Genomic DNA, 19,192 nt, shown 5'->3' with positions numbered 1-19,192 from the left:
TTTACTGCTTTTTATAGATGCTTCTTTGTAAATGTTACCAAATGAATGAAAGCACTTACATAAAAAGATTTTACATGTTAATGAGGCTAGTAGCCCTTTAGAAGAACTATCAAAAAGCATGAGCAGACAGAAAAATAAATTTAGAGGCATATGAAGAAAGGCTTAATTGCGTTATTATCAGTCTTGGAAATGTACATTAAAATATAAATACTATTTTACTGATCAGATTGTTAGATCAATCCACTTATCTTCTAGTCCTGTTGACATTTTTCCCTTTTATTTATAGTTTTCAAGAATATGTTTTCCGAATATTTACATTTCCTCTTTTAAAATGTGCACACTCTTGTATTACCAATTTTTATTGCACTTTTTAAACAGTTGATTTTTGAAATAATTTCTGACTTAAGAATATTACAGAAAGAGTACAGATAATTTCTGAATACCCAGTTTTCTCAAATGTTAACATTTTACTTAAGTATAGTACATTGAACAAAATCAGAAAACTGCTATTGATACAGTTGATACAGTCTTAGAGACTTTGTTCAGATTCCACCATGGCCCTAATGCTCTTTCACACGTTGCGTCTCACTGCCATGTCTTCTCTGTCTCCTTTAGTCTTGGATCCATGAGTCTTTCTATTGTGTTTCATTACTGCCACGCTTTCGAAGGGCACTGGCTGCTCACTTCGTAGAATTTCCTTCAGTTTGGGTTTGTCTGATGTTTCCTCTTGTTTGAATCTGGAGTTTGCGTATTTGGCAAGAGTGTCAGAAAACGGATGCTGTCAACTTCTCAGGGATGGTAATCCGGAGGCACCAGATAGCTGTTTGCCCTGTTACTGCGGACGGTAGCTTCATTTAGGTGGTTTCTGCCAGGCTTCTCTGCTGTGAAGCAACTACTTTTCCCGTGAATTAGTATCTTGTTTGTAAACTTGGACAATGGAATGTAAACGTAATGTGTATTTGGATTTTTGTTTGATTTTTTTTTTTATTTTTTTATTGTTGTTCTTTTTCAATGGAATACAGTTGAACCACCTGAAGAATTAGGAGCTAGTATTTCTGTCACTTCAGATGAGCTAGAGAAATTGCTCTACAAACCCCAGGATGGTGAATGGGGTCAGAAATCGAGAGATGAAGAATGTGAACGAATTATTAGTGGTATAGATCAACTTTTGAATCTTGGTAAGTTTTCTTATGGTGAAAAGTTCAAGTTTTCTTTGCCATGAAAGTATTGTAAAATAGTATAATTGTGGTTTTGTTCTTTATTACAGTTTCTATTTGTGGCTTTTTGGTCAAGCCTGCAGTGTTAAATGTAGCTCTGTTTTATGAATGATTAGTAGAAAAATTCACATAGAGGTGATGAGATTTATTGGTAAAAAAAATTTTCCTTCTGCCATTACAGATATAGCAGCAGCTTTTGCAGGCCCGGTTGATCTGTGTACATACCCTAAGTACTGTACTGTAGTGGCCTATCCAACTGATCTGTACACCATTCGAATGAGACTTACTAATCGGTTTTACAGGTGAGTAGAAACCTCCTTTAAAATTAGTTTGAGATGACATTTGACCATACCAACTAGAGTTAGCAGAGGTAGGGGTGGCTGATGGTGAAGTTGGGGAGTGAGGGCTGATTGACACTGTTTTCCGTTTCATTCTCTTCTCCCCTTATAGTCATTTCTTGGTGCTGTGTGTAAGACCGTGCATTTAGATACCTTTGGGAGGTATGGGTAGAAAAAAATACCATGTTTCATTCCTCAGTCTTTAATTGTCTGTTTTTCTTACGAAAGCTCCTCCATTTACATACAAAATTTGGTTAATAATTAGATTCTGGCATATGAAAGATTAATTCCCCGGAATCATCAACTTTTTATCTCTGTCTTCTCAAGCATTGAAAAAAGTTTCCCAGTCTCAGTTTATTTTTAGAGTGGTTGATGGTATTTTATTCTTTATGATTCAGCTACTGAGAAATTATCTTTTAAACAAACCTCATTTCTTTCTTTTTTTCTTTAGGGCCATACCCTTGACATATGGAGGTTCCCAGGCTAGGGGTCAAATTGGAGCTGCAGCGGCCGGCCTACACCACAGCCACAGCAACGTGGGAGCCAAGCTTCCTCTGTGATCCGCACCACACCTCACAGCAGTGCCAGATCCTTAATCCACTGAGTGTGGCCAGGGATGGAACCCGCATCCTCATGGATACTAATTAGATTCATTTTTGCTGCGCCACAAAGGAAACTCAAAAAAAAATCTCATTTCTTAAGTTCACATTGTTTTGTTTTTTGGGGTCTTTTTGCTTTTTAGGGCCACACCTGCAGCATGTGGAGGTTCCCAGGCTAGGGGTCTAATCGGAGCTAGAGATGCCGGCGACAGCCACAGCAGCGTGAGATCCGAGCAGCATCTGTGACCTATACCACAGCTCATGACAACGCCAGATCTGTAACTCACTGATTGAGGATAGGAATCAAACCCTCAACCTCGTGGTTCCTAGTTGGGTTCATTTCCTCTGTGCCACGATGGGAACTCCCAGTTCACATTGTTGATATTAATTTAATTTATCTCTTGTAGTCTTGGGACCGTGCCTTTGATCAGAAACCAATTTGCCAGTTTATTGTGAGATTGGCTTTCTTAGACTTGATAGTATTTAACACATTTTCTTCTTTTGAGTCTCACAGCTTCAGATATACCTATAGGCAGTGAGAAAAGGGAAGGTTGCTCCTTTGGTTTTCTGGGTGTGACTAAATGATCAGTTAAGACTTTTGGTTCTTAAATAGATTCTCTGCAGTTCAGTTTCCAGTATAATTACTTTTGATTATGATCAAGTTGGCAACATTAGAAAGTTATTCATTATAACATTGTTTGGCACTATGGTTTAATTATGTATCATGTTGGGTTTCTTTTTTTGTAACTTCTGTCTTTTCATTTTTTAACCCTTAAATTGCCTTTTTACTTTGAAGGAGGCTATCTGCATTAGTTTGGGAAGTCAGATATATAGAACATAATGCCAGAACATTTAATGAACCTGAGAGTGTAATTGCAAGATCAGCTAAGAAGATAACTGACCAGCTTTTAAAATTTATCAAGTAAGTGACCTCATGTTATAAACATTGGAAAAGTGACTGCATGTTGGCTCTTATAACTATCCAGTTCTTAACTTTTGCTCTGTGAGTTATGCCCTTTTAATGTGTTAAAATGTCATTTCTTTACATGTCTTTTTTTTTTTTAAGGGCTGCACTCGCAGCATATGGAGGTTCCTAGGTTAGGGATCGAATCAGAGCCATAGATGCAGGCCACAGCAACATGGGATCCGAGCCGCATCTGAAACCTACATCACAGCTCACGTCAATGCCAGATCCTTAACCCACTGTGGTGCGAACCCATGTCCTCATGGGTGCTAGTCAGATTTGTTAACTGTTGAGCCATGACAGGAACTCATCTTTACATGTCTTCTTTTGTGATTATAATTTCAGTAAAGGAATGAGAAATTGAGCAGTCTAGTTTTTTTCCTATTTTTTAAAATTTTGAAATAATTTTTATACTGCAGAGAGTCGGCCTGTATATACACCTTTCACCTGGGTTTCCCTTAGGTTAACATTATATGCAACTGTGGTATCCTTATGAAATGTTTGGAAATCATCCTTGGTTGGTATAACACTGTTGACCAAAGCGTAGTGTTTATTTGGATGTCCTCAGTTTCTGCATCAGTGTCTTTTCTGTTTCAGGATCCAATCCAGAATCCCACTGCAGTCACTGTTTGGTTTGCTTAGTCTCCTTTAATCCGTGCTCAGTCTTTCCTTTCTGTCATCACCTCATCATTTTTTATGAGTGTTGGAGTATGCATAATGTGGGTTTGCCCAGTATTTTTTCATGATTAGATTGAGTTTTAATCTGTTTCGTATTTATATCCTGTGAAAGTGTATATATGTATGAATATTTCACACACTCTTTCATTTGGAAATTGACTTGGAATAATAGGATGAAAACCAACCTGCAAATTGAGATCTAGATCTAACCTAATCTGCTCTAGTGAACATTCTGGGTGACTGGATAGCCTACTCGGCCTCTTTGCTTTAAAATGAGTGATTTTGCTGTATGAGCTTACATCTTTTCCCCATAGTTGTAAACAGTCTTTGAACAAATTACGTACTGGAGGACTTAATTTATAAACCTGTGGCATCATTTTTAGCATCTAGCTAGAAACTGGGGAATAACTGAGTCCAGTCTGCTCCGCTCTCCTGCGTTGAATCTGTCCTATGTCTAGAGGGCTTGAACTTATTGCCTCTTTCCCAAAATTCTTCTTTTCTCCCTCAGGAAAATCACTCCTCGTTTTTGTCTCCTTCATGTCTAGAGACCCCTATTTTAGCATTCTTTCTTCTGCTGTGTTTACAGTGAGATTAAGATATAATTTGCTTGGAGTCCCTCTTGTGGCTCAGAGGTCAAGAACCTGATTAGTGTCCATGAGGATGCGGGTTTGATCCCTGTCCTCCATCAGTGGGTTAAGGATCTGGTGTTGCTGTGAGCTGTGGTATAGGTTGCAGATGTGGCTCGGATCCTGTATGGCTGTGGCACAGGCTACCTGCTATATTACTCAGATTCAACCTCTAGCCTGGGAACTTCCATGTGCTGCAGGTGTGTCCCTTAAAAAAAAAAAAAAAAAAAAAAAAAGATATAATTTGCTTTAGTTTCTGCTTTCTTTTTTGCTTCTATTCTCTCTTTTATCAAACCAACCGTTTTCCTGGTACTCACTGTACAAATGTTATGAGTGGTGATAACTTATAAATCTCATCTAGGGAGTTCCTGTCATGGCTCACCGAAAATGAATCTGACTAGTATCCATGAGGACGTGGGTTTGATCCCTGGCCTTGCTCAGTGGGCTAAGGATCCAGTGTTGCCGTGAGCTATAGCGTAGGTCGCAGATGAGGCTTGGATCTGGTGTGGCTGTGGAGTTAGCCAGTGGCTGCAATTCTGATTTGATCCCTAGCCTAGGAACCTCCACATGCTGTGGGTATGGCCCTAAAAAGAAAAAAAAAGAAAAAAGAAAACCTGATCTGTTTTTCCATCCGCTTCAGGCCTTATGTATGTTATTTCTGGATTACCAGCTTAACTTTCTGTACATGCTTAGTTGAAAGAAAATTACTTAAAAAAAAATTACTTTCAGTATTCTAATATGAGCGGTTGTTTCCACATAGGATAGAGTAAAAGCCTGATTTTCTGCCCTTGAAATTAGTGTGCATAATTGGGGAACTGTTTGTATCCTAACCTGTAGTTCGAATATTTGGAGACAATAACCATATTTGCATTCTGTTAATGTAAAAATTTGCCTTTTAGGAATCAAGACTGTACAAACATCTCAGAACTTTCTAACACTTCTGAAAATGATGAGCAAAATGAAGATTTGGTATGAAGCTTGTCAATTTTATACTTAAATACTTAGATTTTAGTCAATTGCAAATAATTACTTCAAAAGAATTAAGAGAAAACTAGAAAATGTTGCTACCCATTTCAATCCTTGCAATATTCCAATAAACTATGAAAATAAGACACTTGATACAAATATATTTTTTAATTATCTAGATGGTCAGTGAGGTAATAGCCAGTAATTGATATCAAATAAATTATGTCTAAGTGAATAACTTCGGTGTGGAATAATATTCTGTTTTCAAATTTTAGCTAGAGAAGGGTGTATTAAGAGAAGTACCTTGCAGGAGTTCCCTGGTGGCTCAGTGGGTTAAGGATCCAGCATTGTCACTGCTGTGGCTCTGTTATTGCTGAGGCACAGGTTCAATCCCTGGCCCAGGGAGCTTCTGCATACCACAGGTGCAGCAAAAAAAAAAAAAAGTGCCTTGAAGATATTTTTTGTAAAAGTCAGTATCTGATTGTGGGATCTAATTAGAAATTAAATGAACTCTACCTAGGTAGTTAAAAATGATTGAACTTTACCAAACTCTTAAGTATTCTAGAGTCCTTCACTCAAGATGGTATTGAAGTGTAGGTGAAGTCAGATATTAATGGCGTTTTGTAGTTTCATAATTCATACAAAACCAGGCTGTAGGGAGTTGTGGGAAGGATTGTCTTTAAAAACAGTGTTGTGTCAGTTGTCACACAAAATCTTAATGTAGTTCACTGATTTTCATGCTACTTTATATTGGAATACAAATCGGGATGCTCATGTGTGTAAGAAAATGGATAGAGCACACAATCCAGGAGACCGTGGGGACTGTGTTTCTGAGTCGTAAGGATAGAGGTGGAACACAGGTGTCAAGCTCCCTCTGCGTGTCTTCTGTGGATGTGGACAAGGCAGCTTTATACCTGTGTGTTGGAATCAGCTCTTAGGGAATGCAAAGGGTTATTAAGAATAAGGATCGGTTCATTGCCGTGTATGGTGCCACAAAGACCGTCAGAGTGCCTGGCTTTTGAGATTTTTTTAAAAAGTTATAACCCTCTTAAGACCTGATGTCATTGATAAGCTCGTTATTAAGATTATTGCGTACCTGGTGAAAATGTTAACACCTAAGGTGCTCTGATTTTTATTCCTAGGATGATAGTGATCTTCCGAAAACATCTTCTGGAAGAAGGAGAGTAAGTTTATCTGCATGATTAACCTTTGTTGTTGACTACTTCTCTGTTTGTTTGTTTTTTTTTTTTTTTTTTTTTTTGTCTTTTTGCCATTTCTTGGGCCGCAGCATATGGAGGTTCCCAGGCTAGGGGTCTAATTGGAGCTGTAGCTGCCAGCCTACGCCAGAGCCACAGCAATGCAGGATCCAAGCCGTGTCTGCGACCTACACCACAGTTCACGGCAACGCCGGATCGTTAACCCACTGAGCAAGGGCAGGGATCGAACCCGCAACCTCATGGTTCCTAGTCGGATTCGTTAACCACTGTGCCACGACAGGAACTCCTGAAAATGTTTTTAGAGTAACAGATGTGGCATTGAGTTTTTACCAAAAAAAGTGGATTTTATCCCAAGTAGATGGAAAATCATATAATGACATTTTAGGGTAATAATACAGAAGACGCAGCAATAGTTCATTGCACTTCTACCATCATGCTATATACCATACCATAGTGTGATTTTTCCAAGGCTGAAGAAACTTTAATACTACGACTGTATTTCTAGGTTCATGACTGGGAAAAAAGGAGCATCAAAGCAACCAGTTATGTTGAAAGCAACTGGAAGAAACAGTGTAAGGAACTAGTGAACTTACTTTTTCAGTGTGAAGATTCTGAACCTTTTAGACAGCCTGTTGATTTGGTTGAATATCCAGTAAGTTGTCATTATTTAAATGTTTGGGGCTTTTCTTGTTGGTGTAGAGGAGGTTGGGGTAGAGGTATTTAAATTAAAGAGGAAGATGTCTAGGCTCCTTGTTAGCTTTGTCTCTTACTGTTGAGTCAGCTGTGCAAAAGTTGTTTTACACAATTTTCTTGAATTTATAAACACCCTTGTAACTCAGATTAAAACTTAGTTAACTAATGTTACATAATAATTGAGGATTCTACATGGTTATCTATTGTCTATGTAGGCCCAGCTCCAGAAAAATTATGAACTGGATAAAAGTGTCTGACTTCACTTTCCAATAGGGAAATGGAAAATGACCCCCAAAAAAGTCAGATGAGAAAGCACAGATTTACTGTAGGAAGCTTAGAAATTATAGAAGAGTATAAAGAAAATAACCATTCCATATCCTACTACTAAGTATATAATTTTGGTATATATCTTGTTCATATATTTAGACCTTTTTAGAAAATCATTAATAATTAATAATTCTTAAGATCCTTTAACCTTTTTCTCTTCTGTCATTTTGAATATTTTAGAGATTTGATGACCTTACATTTCTAAAAATAAGAATTGAATCTTTGAACTAATTATTGTTTTTAAAACCCAGGATTACCGAGATATCATAGATACACCAATGGATTTTGGAACAGTAAGGGAAACTTTGGAAGCAGGAAATTATGACAGCCCTTTGGAATTCTGCAAAGACATCCGGTTGATATTTAGCAATGCAAAAGCATATACACCAAACAAAAGATCAAAGGTAATTTTAAAAGTATTGATTAAAAAAAAAAAGAGTGATTTGATCTGTGTAAGATAATTTTCTACCCGTTTGGTAGAGGTTGGAGCATTAGAAATCAGTGAGTAGAATAAGGCTACTATTGAGAATAGAGCTTTTGCTGCTGCCTTAGTATCTGCTATTGTGTCCTTGCAACAAAGTTTATCTTAAGTAAAGTTTTTTTTTTTTCTTTTTTCTTTATAGGGCCATACCCGCGGCATATGGAAGTTCCCAGACTAGGGGTTGAATGAGTTCTGCAGCTACAGGGGCCTGCACCACAGCCACAGCAACACCAGATCAGAGCTGCATCTGTGACCTACACCATAGCTCATAGCAATGCTGGATCCTTAACCCATTGAGTGAGACTAGGACTTTAATTAACCAGCATCCTCATGGATACTGGTCTGGTTCATTACCACTGAACCACAGTGGGAACTCCTAACTTTTCTAAAGTTTTAATCATCAGAAGAGAATTGGGGGGAGTGAGGACACCAGTGACACCTGAACAAATTTGTATTTGATATATAAGATGAGAAAAATCTATGTTTTCTCTCACATGGAAATCTTGAAAAGTGAATTAAGAAGAATTACAAGTAAGAAAGGAGAATCTGGTAGAGGCTGGAAGAATTACAAGTGAGAAAAGAGAATCTGAAGTGGGGGTGGAACTACTGATGGCATACTAACATTCTGGTTCTGAAGGAGAAGCACGTGAACCATATGATTACTTAAGAACACAACTAGAGAGGACATTCTTAAATTTTTGTTAAGATGTTATATGTTGGGTAATTTCAAAACTTCTTTAAACATAGCAACTACACAAAAGTGTATACGTACTCTCAGTGAATACTCACAAACGCTTGTAGCCAATGTGCTGGGTAATTTTTTTTTAAAAAGCAATAATTTGAGAGTAAGATTTTAAAGTAAACACTTCCTTGATACTATAGAAAGTGTTTATCATCACTGACTATCAACTGCTAATAACCATTTTGTCTTAATATCACTTTCCCCTCATTGCTTGTTATCAGACTTCTGCTGCATTATTCTTCTCCTAATCTGAGAACCCTTTGATTGTATTCAATATCCAGATTGTTCATTGGATCAGCTTAACATTCAAGTCTAATATTTTTCCAAGCTTGTGTTTTTGTCAGTATGCGCCATTTGTGAGACTTTATTTTCAGAGAGAAAATGAATTTAATTTCATGTCTTTTTCTCTTTTGTTTAAAATACATATTTGAGGCATTCCTGTTGTGGCTCAGCAGGTTAAGAACCCGACACAATGCGTGCCCCTGAGGGACGAGGGTTTGATCCCTGGCCTTGCTCAGTGGGTTAAGGATCCTGCATTGCTGCAAGCTGTAGTTGTGATGTAGGCTGACACCTACAGCTCCAAGTCAGCCCCTAGCCTGGGAACTTCCATATGCCACAGGTGCAGCTGTGAAAGAAAAAAATGTAAATTCAAAAATTATCTATGTATTTAAGAATACATCATATAACTCATTTATTTATTTATGTTTGTCTTTTTAGGGCCGCACCCACGGCATGTGGAGGTTTCCAGGCTGGGGGTTGAATCAGAGCTGCAGCTGCCACAGCCACAGCAACACCGGATCCGAGCCACGTCTTCGACGTACACCATAGCTCACGGCAACGCCGGATCCTTAACCCACTGCGAGAGGCCAGGGATCGAATCTGCATCTTCCTGCATGCTAGTCAGATTCATTAACTGCTGAGTTCACATTGGGAACTCCTAACTCATTTAAAATGTATCATTTAATGGATTTTGATGTATTACCAAATTTTCAAAACTGGTTAAAACATATGAAACATAAAATTTTCTGTTTAATCATTTTTAAGTATGTGATTCAGTGACATTAATTACATTCACAGTTTTGTTCAACCACCACTACTATTTCCAGAACTCTCTTGTCACCTCAAACATAAACTCCATGACCACTAAGCAAGCAGCTCCACAGCATCTCCGTTCATCAGCCTGTGGCCACCTCTGATGCACTTTATATCTCTATGAATTTGCCCGTTTTAGATATTTGATGCAAATTGAATTATAAAAAAAAACATGTTTATCTTTAGCATGTGTTGTTTCACTTAGCGCGTGTGTTAAAGGTTCATCCATGTTGCATGTATCGGAACTTTATTCCTTTGTGTGGCTGAACAGTATTCCATTGTTTGGGTGTATAACATTTTGCTCCAGCATCTCTTGGTGGACAGTTGAGTTGTTTTTACTTTTTGGCTGTTGTGATTAATGCTGCAGTGGAATACAAGTATCAGTAAGAGTTCTTTTTTTTTTTTTTTTTTTTCTTTTCTTCATTTCTGATGAATCTAAGAAACATTTTTTTTTTTTTTTTTTAATTATTTTCCCACTGTACAGCAAGGGGGTCAGGTCATCCTTAGATGTATACATTGCAGTTACAGTTTTTTCCCCCACCCTTTCTTCTGTTGCGACATGAGTATCTAGACATAGTTCTCAATGCTATTCAGCAGGATCTCCTTGTAAATCTATTCTAGGTTGTGTCTGATAAGCCCAAGCTCCCGATCCCTCCCACTCCCTCCCCCTCCCATCAGGCAGCCACAAGTCTCTTCTCCAAGTCCATGATTTTCTTTTCTGAGGAGATGTTCATTTGTGCTGGATATTAGATTCCAGTTATAAGTGAGTAAGAGTTCTTGTCCTCAACTTTCTTGAGGTATATATCCAGGAGTGGAGTTTGTGACTCATAGTGTAATTCTATATTTACTGCTTTTAGAAACCAGCTGACTTTTTCCATAATGGCTACACCATTTTATATTACCACTGTTGTGTTATTTGAGGATTCCAGTTTCTCCACATTCTTGCCAAAATTTGTTACTTTCTATGTTTTAAGAAATATTGTAGCCATCATATGAATGTGAGATATTATCTTACTGTGGTTTTGATTTGCATTTATGTTATTATTATTATTATTGGGGGGGGGTCTTTTTAGGGCTGTACCCGTGGCATATGGACCCAGGCTATGGGTCGAATTGGAGCTGCAGCTGCTGGCCTGCACCACAGCCACAGCAACTTGGGATCTGAGCTGTGTCTGGGACCTATACCATGGCTGCCAGCAATGCTGGATCCCTAATCCACTGAGCGAGGCCAGGGATTGAACCTGCATCCTCATGGATACTAGTCAGGTTTGTTTCCTCTGAGCCACGTCAGGAACCTCCCCCCAGTTCATTTTTCTGCATGTGGAGATCCTGTTGTCCCAGCACCATCTGCAGAAGAGACTATTGTTTTTCCCTATTAAATGGCGCTGGCACCCTTTTTGAAGATCAGTTGGCCATAGATACATGGGTTTATTTCTGAACTTGGTTCTGTTCCATTGGTTTGTATGTAAGTGTGTCTGTGTATTTATCTGTCTCTGTGTTGGCACCATAATGTTTGGTTTACTGTGGCTTTGGTAGTGAGTTGAAATAAAGTGTGAGTCTTCCTGTTTTGTTCCTTTTCAGGATTGTTTTGTCACTTCAGGGGGTGCAATTCATCATGAATTTGAGTATTGATTTGTTCCACTTTTGTTTACAAAAAAAGTCTGTTGAATTTTTGATAGGGATTGCACTGAACGCATTGATTGCTCTAGGCACTATTGGCTTTGACACTGTTAAATCTTCCTGTCCCTTAACACTAGATGCCTTTCTGTTTGTTTAGGTCTAATTTCTCCCAGCAGTGTTTTGTAATTTTCATTGGAAAGTCTTATACCTCCTTGGTTAAATTTATTCCTATATATTTTATTTGTTATAGATGCTGTTGGTTTTATTTTATTTTTGTTTTTCTGGGCCACACTCATGGCATACGGAGGTTCCCAGGCTAGGGGTTGAATCAGAGCTGTAGCCGCCAGCCTACGCCACAGCGCAAGGCTACACCGGATCCTTAACCCATTGAGTGAGGCCAGGGATCGAACTTGCAACCTTATGGTTCCTAGTCGGATTCGTTTCCACTGCACCACTCTCTATAGATGCTATTTAAAATGCAGCTGCTCTTTTAATTTCCTTTTCTCCTTATTTATTGTTGGTGTGTAGAAACACAGCAGATTCTTGCGTGTTGATCTCATACCGTGTAATTTTGTTGAAGTAGTTTATTAGCACTAATAACTTTCATGTGGAATATTTGTTTCTATAGGTAGGATCATTTTATCTGGTTTTGTTTCTACCTTTCCAATTTGGGGTTTTTTGTTTTCTTTTTTCTTTTTTTTTTTTTTTTGCTTTTTAGGGCCATACCCATGGCATACGGGTGGGTGCTTTCCCAGGCAAGGGGGTCTAATCGGAGCTGTAACTGCCAGCCTACACCACAGCCACAGCAACTCCAGATCTGAGCCGCATCTGCAACCTACACCACAGCTCATGGCAACGCTGGATCCTTAACCCACTGAGTAAGGCAGGGGATCGAACCTGCAACCTCATGGTTCCTGGTCGGATTCATTTCCACTTCACCATGATGGGAACTCCTACCTTTCCAACTTGAATCATTTTTATTTCTTGTCTAATGGCTCTGGCTGGGATTTAAAGTACTGTGTTGAATCGCAGTGGGTGAAACCAGGCATCCTTGTATCATTTCTCATCTAAGGGGAAAGATTTTCAGTCTTTTACCACTGGGTATAATGATAACTGGATTTTTCATACTTGCCCTTTTTTAATGTCAAGGAACTGATCATTTTAGCATTGATTTTTGTTAAATGATGTTTATTTTTTAATTCAAATGTATTATGGAATTTCAGATAAAAGCTAATGAGAGAATAGATACATGAAAACAGTGATACTTTAGATTATCAGAGGTTTCAAACTTAATACAAGTGAGGGGACAATCACTCTTGTTAAAATTGGTGACCTATGCTGGAGTTCATGTTTGAAAGAAATGAATACGTTTAATATATACAGAAATTACTAGAAATAACTGTTGAAGATCATTTCAAAGATGAGAATTGCAGATTTCACATATGTAGTGTAAACATAGGTTTCCTCTGAATTTGAAAGTCGAGTGGTCCTTTTTAAATCTTTTGTAAGGCAAGATGGTCTAAGGTAAACCAGTTTAAGACACGTCTTGCTAATGGATGCACAGAAAAGATTAAGGTAAAGCACAGATGTTCACAGGCACAGCTCGGATCTGTGGTGACCTGGTGCTCAGTTGCTGTGTGTAGCTTTTGGGGAGGGAGCTTGGCGGAGCTACTCTGTTGGAGTGTACACTGCCTCTGCAAATGAATGCTGAATGCTCTTCTTACCTTTTTTCATTAAAATGAAAATCCTTTTTGGATTTCTTTGTTAGCAAAAACAGGTGCGAATGTAGGTCTTTGTAAAAGTGAAGTGGGCTTAAAGTTGTGTAAAGTGGGGGATACCTGTACATGCATATATATATATATATATATATATATATGTGTGTGTGTGTGTGTGTGTGTGTGTATGAATATGGGAAATTCATATATTTTACATACTTTTAAAAGGTTCTCCAGTGTTAGTCTCTCTACCCTTCTCCACCATGTACCAAGTGATTGATATTTAGCTTTTGACGAATATTAGGTTTTTTATACTTACTTTCAGGAACAACTGTGGATGAGTATAGAGTACTTGCTGAAAATACATAGTGGTGTTGTACTAAAAAGTTATTTATAGGAGCACTTAACCATCACATAGCTGTTCTTTTAAAGATTTGTTGTTATTTAATTATAAAAATCATAACACAATTTTTATCATGTAATAAAAGTTATAGAGGGAGTTCCCATCGTGGCTCAGCGGTTAACCAACCGATTAGCATCCATGAAGATGTGGGTTCAATCCCTGACCTTGATCAGTGGGTTAAGGATCCAGCTTTGCCATGTAGGTTGCAGATGTGGCTTAGATCCCACGTTGCTGTGGCTGTGGTGTAGGCCTGTGGCTACAGCTCCAATTGGACCTCTAGTCTGGGAACCTCCATATGCTGTGGGTGTAGCCCTAAAAAGACAGGAAAAAAAAAAAAAGTTACAGGGCACGTCTGGATGCAAGCTCTCTTTTGTTCCTAACAGTAATTCTCATTTAGATCTAAGTGACATCAAAGGCAGTCAGATTTCAAGTAGAAACTGGTGAGAAGTGCTTTTGTTCCCTTGCCCCAAGGAAATACTGCTCTTTTGCTGCCTAAATAGTAATCTTAAAACCAGCCAACTTCCAGAAGTTCCTGTTGTGGCTCAGTGGGAATGAATCTGACTAGTATCCATGAAGATGTGGGTTTTGATCCCTGGCCTCCCTCAATGGGTTAAGGTACTGGTGTTGCTGGGAGCTGTGGTGTAGGTCGTAGCTGTGGCCATGGTGTGGGCCTGCAGCTGTAGCTCCGATTTAACCCCTAGCCTGGAAACTTCCATATGCCCTGGGTATGGCCTGCAAAAGCAAAAAAAAAAAAACCAACCAACTTCAAGAGAAGGCATTTTGGGAGTTTGTACGTGTAGACGTGGGAAAAACTAATGGAGAACCACTGACCCACAGATAGAAACGCTAGATTTTAGAGGGTTGACTGATTTAAAACTTTGTCTTCAGCTGAGGGGTGTGTATGTATTTGATACTTTGTTGCAGTGATCTTGAAGGGAAAGGATGGGAAATAGATAAAATAAGGAACAGCTATTTTCTATAACAGTGATAAATAATAGATTACAAGTAGCCTCAATGATTACGATTTTATTTATAAAAATATTTTAAAAGCTATTTTATAGTTCTAGTTTTGCTTTCATATCCCTGCAGATTTATAGTATGACATTGAGATTGTCGGCCTTATTTGAAGAAAAAATGAAGAAAATATCCTCTGATTTTAAAGTTGGTCAAAAGTTCAGTGAAAAACTTCGAAGAAGCCAGAGGTTTAAAAGACGGCAAAATCGAAAATGTGTCAGTCGGGCTAACAGAAGTATCAGGTGAATAGTTATTACAGACTTTGTATGCAATTTTTCTAAAATTTCAGGCTGTGATACTTCTTTGATTTTATTATGCTAAAAATCCTTAATCATTTTAGAGTATATTTATATTCAGAAAAGAATAGTCATGTTTTCCATGGCTTGGAGGCATTCTCTGCATATAGAACTGTTCTGTTGATTTGTAATCATGTAAATTTGTAAACGTTTTATGAAAAGCATTGATTTGCAAAATTACTAAGGTAATTATCTTTTGCATAATGAAATTTTTTTAATACGGAGAATAAAATGATTGCTCTGTGTGGCTCTTGAGCACTGGAGAGTGTAAGGGAAAACATCGTTTAATGCAATTCACCCTTTCTTTATTGCTGGGGATTAGTTGTAAAGAAATACACCACAGCATGTATTCTCTTTATCAGTAATTTAATATTTGTATTCTTTCATTTTTGACTCTGTAGCTTACATTAACATCCGATTTATAGCTATTTTAAAGTGTTGAAATGTGAAACTCGCGCTGTTCAGTGTTTATAGTTTGTTTCCATGTACATGTTGAGGGTTCACTACATCCTTGATGGATTTTCTCATGGTTGTTGTTGGGGTGACACTGCATCTCAATTCAGAACAGTCTGCTTCAGGTTAATGCTGTTGAATTCCCGTAGGTGGAAGAGTGTTGTTTTAGCTTAGCTCCCTTCCCTTCCTTAAATTTGTCTTATTACTGCCCTGCAGGCTACATCTTTATGATTCGTGCAGTTGTCTTTTATATCAGTTAGGAAAAGAATAAGCAGATGGTTTATGCTGTTACTTGTATTTACCTACTATGTAATTACCTTTCCCAGTGGTCTTTATTTCTTTCTGTGCATTTGAGCTACCCCTGGTGTCCTCTCTTTTCAGTCTGAAGTCCTTTTAGTATTTCTCTTAAGCACCCTCTGTGGTGAGGTCTCTTAGTCTTTGTTCATCTGGGAAGCCTTAGTTTTACTTGTATTATTTAAGAGTAGTTTTGCCGGATACAGACTCTTCGTTGGCAGTGCTTTTCTTTTAGCACTTTGAATGTGCCGGCTTATTCCCTGCTGACCTCCACTGTTTCTGGTGAGAAGTCAGCTATTCATCTCACTGAGGTTCCCTCCCTTACTCATATGTAGTTTTCTCTTGCTGTTCGCAAGATTGTATTTTTGTCTTTATCTTGCAACTGACTACAGGTGTGGGTTTCTTTGAGTTTTTCATTCTTTGTGGATGTGTAATGTTTTCCATCAAATTGGGTAGTTTCAGCCATTATTTCTTCAAATAGTTTGTTCTGTGCCTTTCCTCTCCTTTGGAGCTCCTGTTACACATATGTTGGTATGTTTAATGAGCTCCTAAAGGTCTCTGAGGCTTTCTTCATTTTTTTTTTCATAAAAGGATTAAAAAAAGGAAAGTTTGCTTTTGAGATATTACCATCTTCTCTACTGTTACAAATCAAGTTTATTATAAATATAAGCATGTAATTATTTCTTTTTTAAAATTACCTTCTAGTTGCTGTTAATGCAAGTTAAATGTTTGACACAACAAGCTTGCATTTTCTTTTTTAAAATTTTTCTTTTTTTTAATAACGGGAGGAAACCAAGATGTCACATTTTCCAGTTATTTATTCCCCATGTTTGTAACTGTCAGATTGGATTTCACACATGGAGACTGGAGGACTATTTGTCTTTAGTTTAGTTTTGTTTTGGTCTTTTTTTTTTTCAGGGCTGCACCTGCGGCATATGGAGGTTCCCAGGCTAAGGGTCTAATTGGAGCTATAGCCGGCAGCCTAGGCCAGAGCCATAGCAACGCCAGATCCAAGCCTTGTCTGCAACCTACACCACAGCTCACAGTAATGCTGGATCCTTAACCCACTGAGCAAGGCCAGGGATTGAACCCACAGCCTCAGGGTTCCCAGTCAGATTCATTTCCACTGTGCCACGACGGGAACTCCCTGTTTGTCTTTAAAAATGGTCTAATTACATTTGGAAGCTTGAATTTTCTTGATTATGATAAATAACTAAAAGAATTGTGGTTATCTTACCTAATTTAAGTATAATTAATTGTGGTTATTCTTAAGCTCAGATGCCTTAGATGCTCCTAAAAGTTCCTGTATCTTTTTTTGTTTGCTTGTTTCTTTTGTTTTTTTAGGGCTTGTACTTGGGGCATATGGAAGTTCCCAGGCTAGGGGTCAAATTGGAGCTGTGGCCACCGGCCTACACCACAGCCACAGCAAAACCAGATCCAAGCTGTGTCTGTGACCTACACTGCAGCTCATGGCACCACCGGATCCTTAACCCACTGAGCGATGCCAGGGATTGAACCCACGTCCTCATGGATACTGGTCAGGTTCGTTACTGCTGAGCCACAATAGGAACGCCCCTCCTTTGTCTTTTTGTTTTAAGGGAAAATGGAATTATCTTTAAAAACAGGAATATTACCCAGATCTGTAATTTAAACCCAAAGATTATCTGGTGTTAAACTTCTACTCTTTTCACTATAATCTGTGGCTCAGGGGCCAGACGTGGTGTGAACTGGCACTTAGATGTAAGCAGATTGGTCTGAGGAAGAAGCTAGATTGTTCTGGTCTCTTTTTTGCCTCTCTGTTCTTTTCAGGTTTTGTTGCTTTCTCCTTCTAATTGTATACTGTCTTCAGGAACATAAAAATAGTAGCCTAGAGGGAAGATTGTATCGTATTGAGACTCCGATTCTAATATGAATGAGTGCATGCCTGTCTTAGGTGATTGTTGGCGCCCCTTAACATTTAATCCACAGAACCTAAGGTATTCAGTATGACTTTTGCTGACTCTGTTACTTGGACCATGTGTTCATTGCTCAGGTTCGGAACAAAATGATGTCACATTTAGAGTTAGAGAACAGCCATGCTCGAATAAGGTCTTTTAGTAAATGGTAGTGAGGCATTCTCTGTTTTATAAAATAATTGTTTTATTTTTCCTGTCTTTGGCCAGAAATACCAAGCAGAGGCGGTTAGACTCTCAGGCAAAAGGACTCCCTGAGTTAGCAGACTCTCCTACCCCGTCTGCCTCAAGGAGGGCGGCTTATTCTGCAGGTGGCAAGACAGGTGCTAGTGTCTCTTCAGGTGTTACTTCTGGTGACTCTTCAGATTCAGCAGCTTCATCAGAAAGAATGAGAAGAAAGAAACCTGTCACTCTAAAAAATGGTTCTACAGTATCTGGTGAGAAATGGCATATTATAGATTCATCTGTTGAGCACGCAAGTGTGTAACATTGCTAGTTATTATGAGCTTAGAGGAAAGAATAAGACATAGCCTTGACATTCAAGGGATTTACAATTTAACAGGAAAGACCTAAGTAATAAATGTGGAGTAATTAGATTATGTTTGATAAATGTTGTTCTTTATAAATGGTGTGGCACATTTATTTTAAGTAAATTTGTTCCTTCAGGAGTTCCAGTTGCGGCCCAGTGGAAACGATACCAACTAGGAACCATGAGGTTGAGGGTTCTATCTCTGGCCTCGCTCAGTGGGTTAAGGATCCAGCATTACTGTGAGCTGTGGTGTAGGTTGCAGACGTGGCTCGGATCTGGTGTTGCTGTGGCTGTGGCATAGGTTGGCATCTCTAGCTCCAATTTGGACTCTAGCCTGGGAACCTCCATATGCCGCAGGTGTGGCCCCCTCCCAAAAAAAAAAATTGTTCCTTCAGGTTTTAAATAATGTAACAAAAATATCACTTTATATGTAAAATTTGACATTTAAAATTTACCTTACATTAAAAAAAGGATTTGGTAATCAGTGAGTTTAAAGCTGATGACCTTGTAAATTCTAAACTGTCTATTTTATTACCATTTGGTGGTATAATTGCAGCGGACGCTGACCCTTTGTTACTAGCATTGTGTGGATGAGGCCGTGGTGTGTGTGTACTTCCGTATAGCTCCGAGTGATTTTGGTGACTTGCGATAGTGTAATGAGTGTTGTGAATTCGAATGATAGGGTCAAACAGGTAGAATGCAGCCACATTTTAGAGACTGGCAAGCCTTGTAGGAGAGTTTGCATTACTTAATAGGGCCCCTTGTGAGGGAATCACATAATGAATTGTGTTTTAGGAAGATGAATCAGTTTGGCTGTGGTATGCAGGGAAGGAGAAGAGTGGACCCAGTGATAGGAGGTGGAAGACAGTAAGAGCAGTCAGGGCGGGCAAATGCAGAGAAGGTGCAGAGGAAGAAACACAGTTTGGTGGCTGGTGCCCCTCTAACACGGCCGCTTTCTTGTTTGACACAGAGTTGG

The 19,192-nt window shown here is 38.6% G+C and overlaps 1 protein-coding gene across 2 annotated transcripts in view; it reads left to right on the top strand.

Moving 5' to 3' along the window:
• The window catches only part of BRWD1 (bromodomain and WD repeat domain containing 1), a 120,506-nt gene that overhangs the window by 81,805 nt on the left and 19,509 nt on the right, over window positions 1–19,192 (top strand). Inside the window, exons 30-38 of one of the 2 annotated variants that reach the window (XM_021070988.1) lie at window positions 1,023–1,178; window positions 1,399–1,519; window positions 2,951–3,076; window positions 5,322–5,391; window positions 6,531–6,572; window positions 7,111–7,257; window positions 7,877–8,029; window positions 14,768–14,934; window positions 17,898–18,124. In XM_021070988.1, coding sequence (XP_020926647.1) covers window positions 1,023–1,178; window positions 1,399–1,519; window positions 2,951–3,076; window positions 5,322–5,391; window positions 6,531–6,572; window positions 7,111–7,257; window positions 7,877–8,029; window positions 14,768–14,934; window positions 17,898–18,124 — 1,209 coding nt within the window. The remainder of the gene's footprint in view (window positions 1–1,022; window positions 1,179–1,398; window positions 1,520–2,950; window positions 3,077–5,321; window positions 5,392–6,530; window positions 6,573–7,110; window positions 7,258–7,876; window positions 8,030–14,767; window positions 14,935–17,897; window positions 18,125–19,192) is intronic. The other variant, XM_021070989.1, reaches the window with a different exon arrangement.

Source organism: Sus scrofa, chromosome 13 (assembly GCF_000003025.6).
Source record: "Sus scrofa isolate TJ Tabasco breed Duroc chromosome 13, Sscrofa11.1, whole genome shotgun sequence".
Classification (NCBI taxonomy): domain Eukaryota; kingdom Metazoa; phylum Chordata; class Mammalia; order Artiodactyla; family Suidae; genus Sus; species Sus scrofa.
This window is presented reverse-complemented; position numbering and strand designations above follow the sequence as displayed.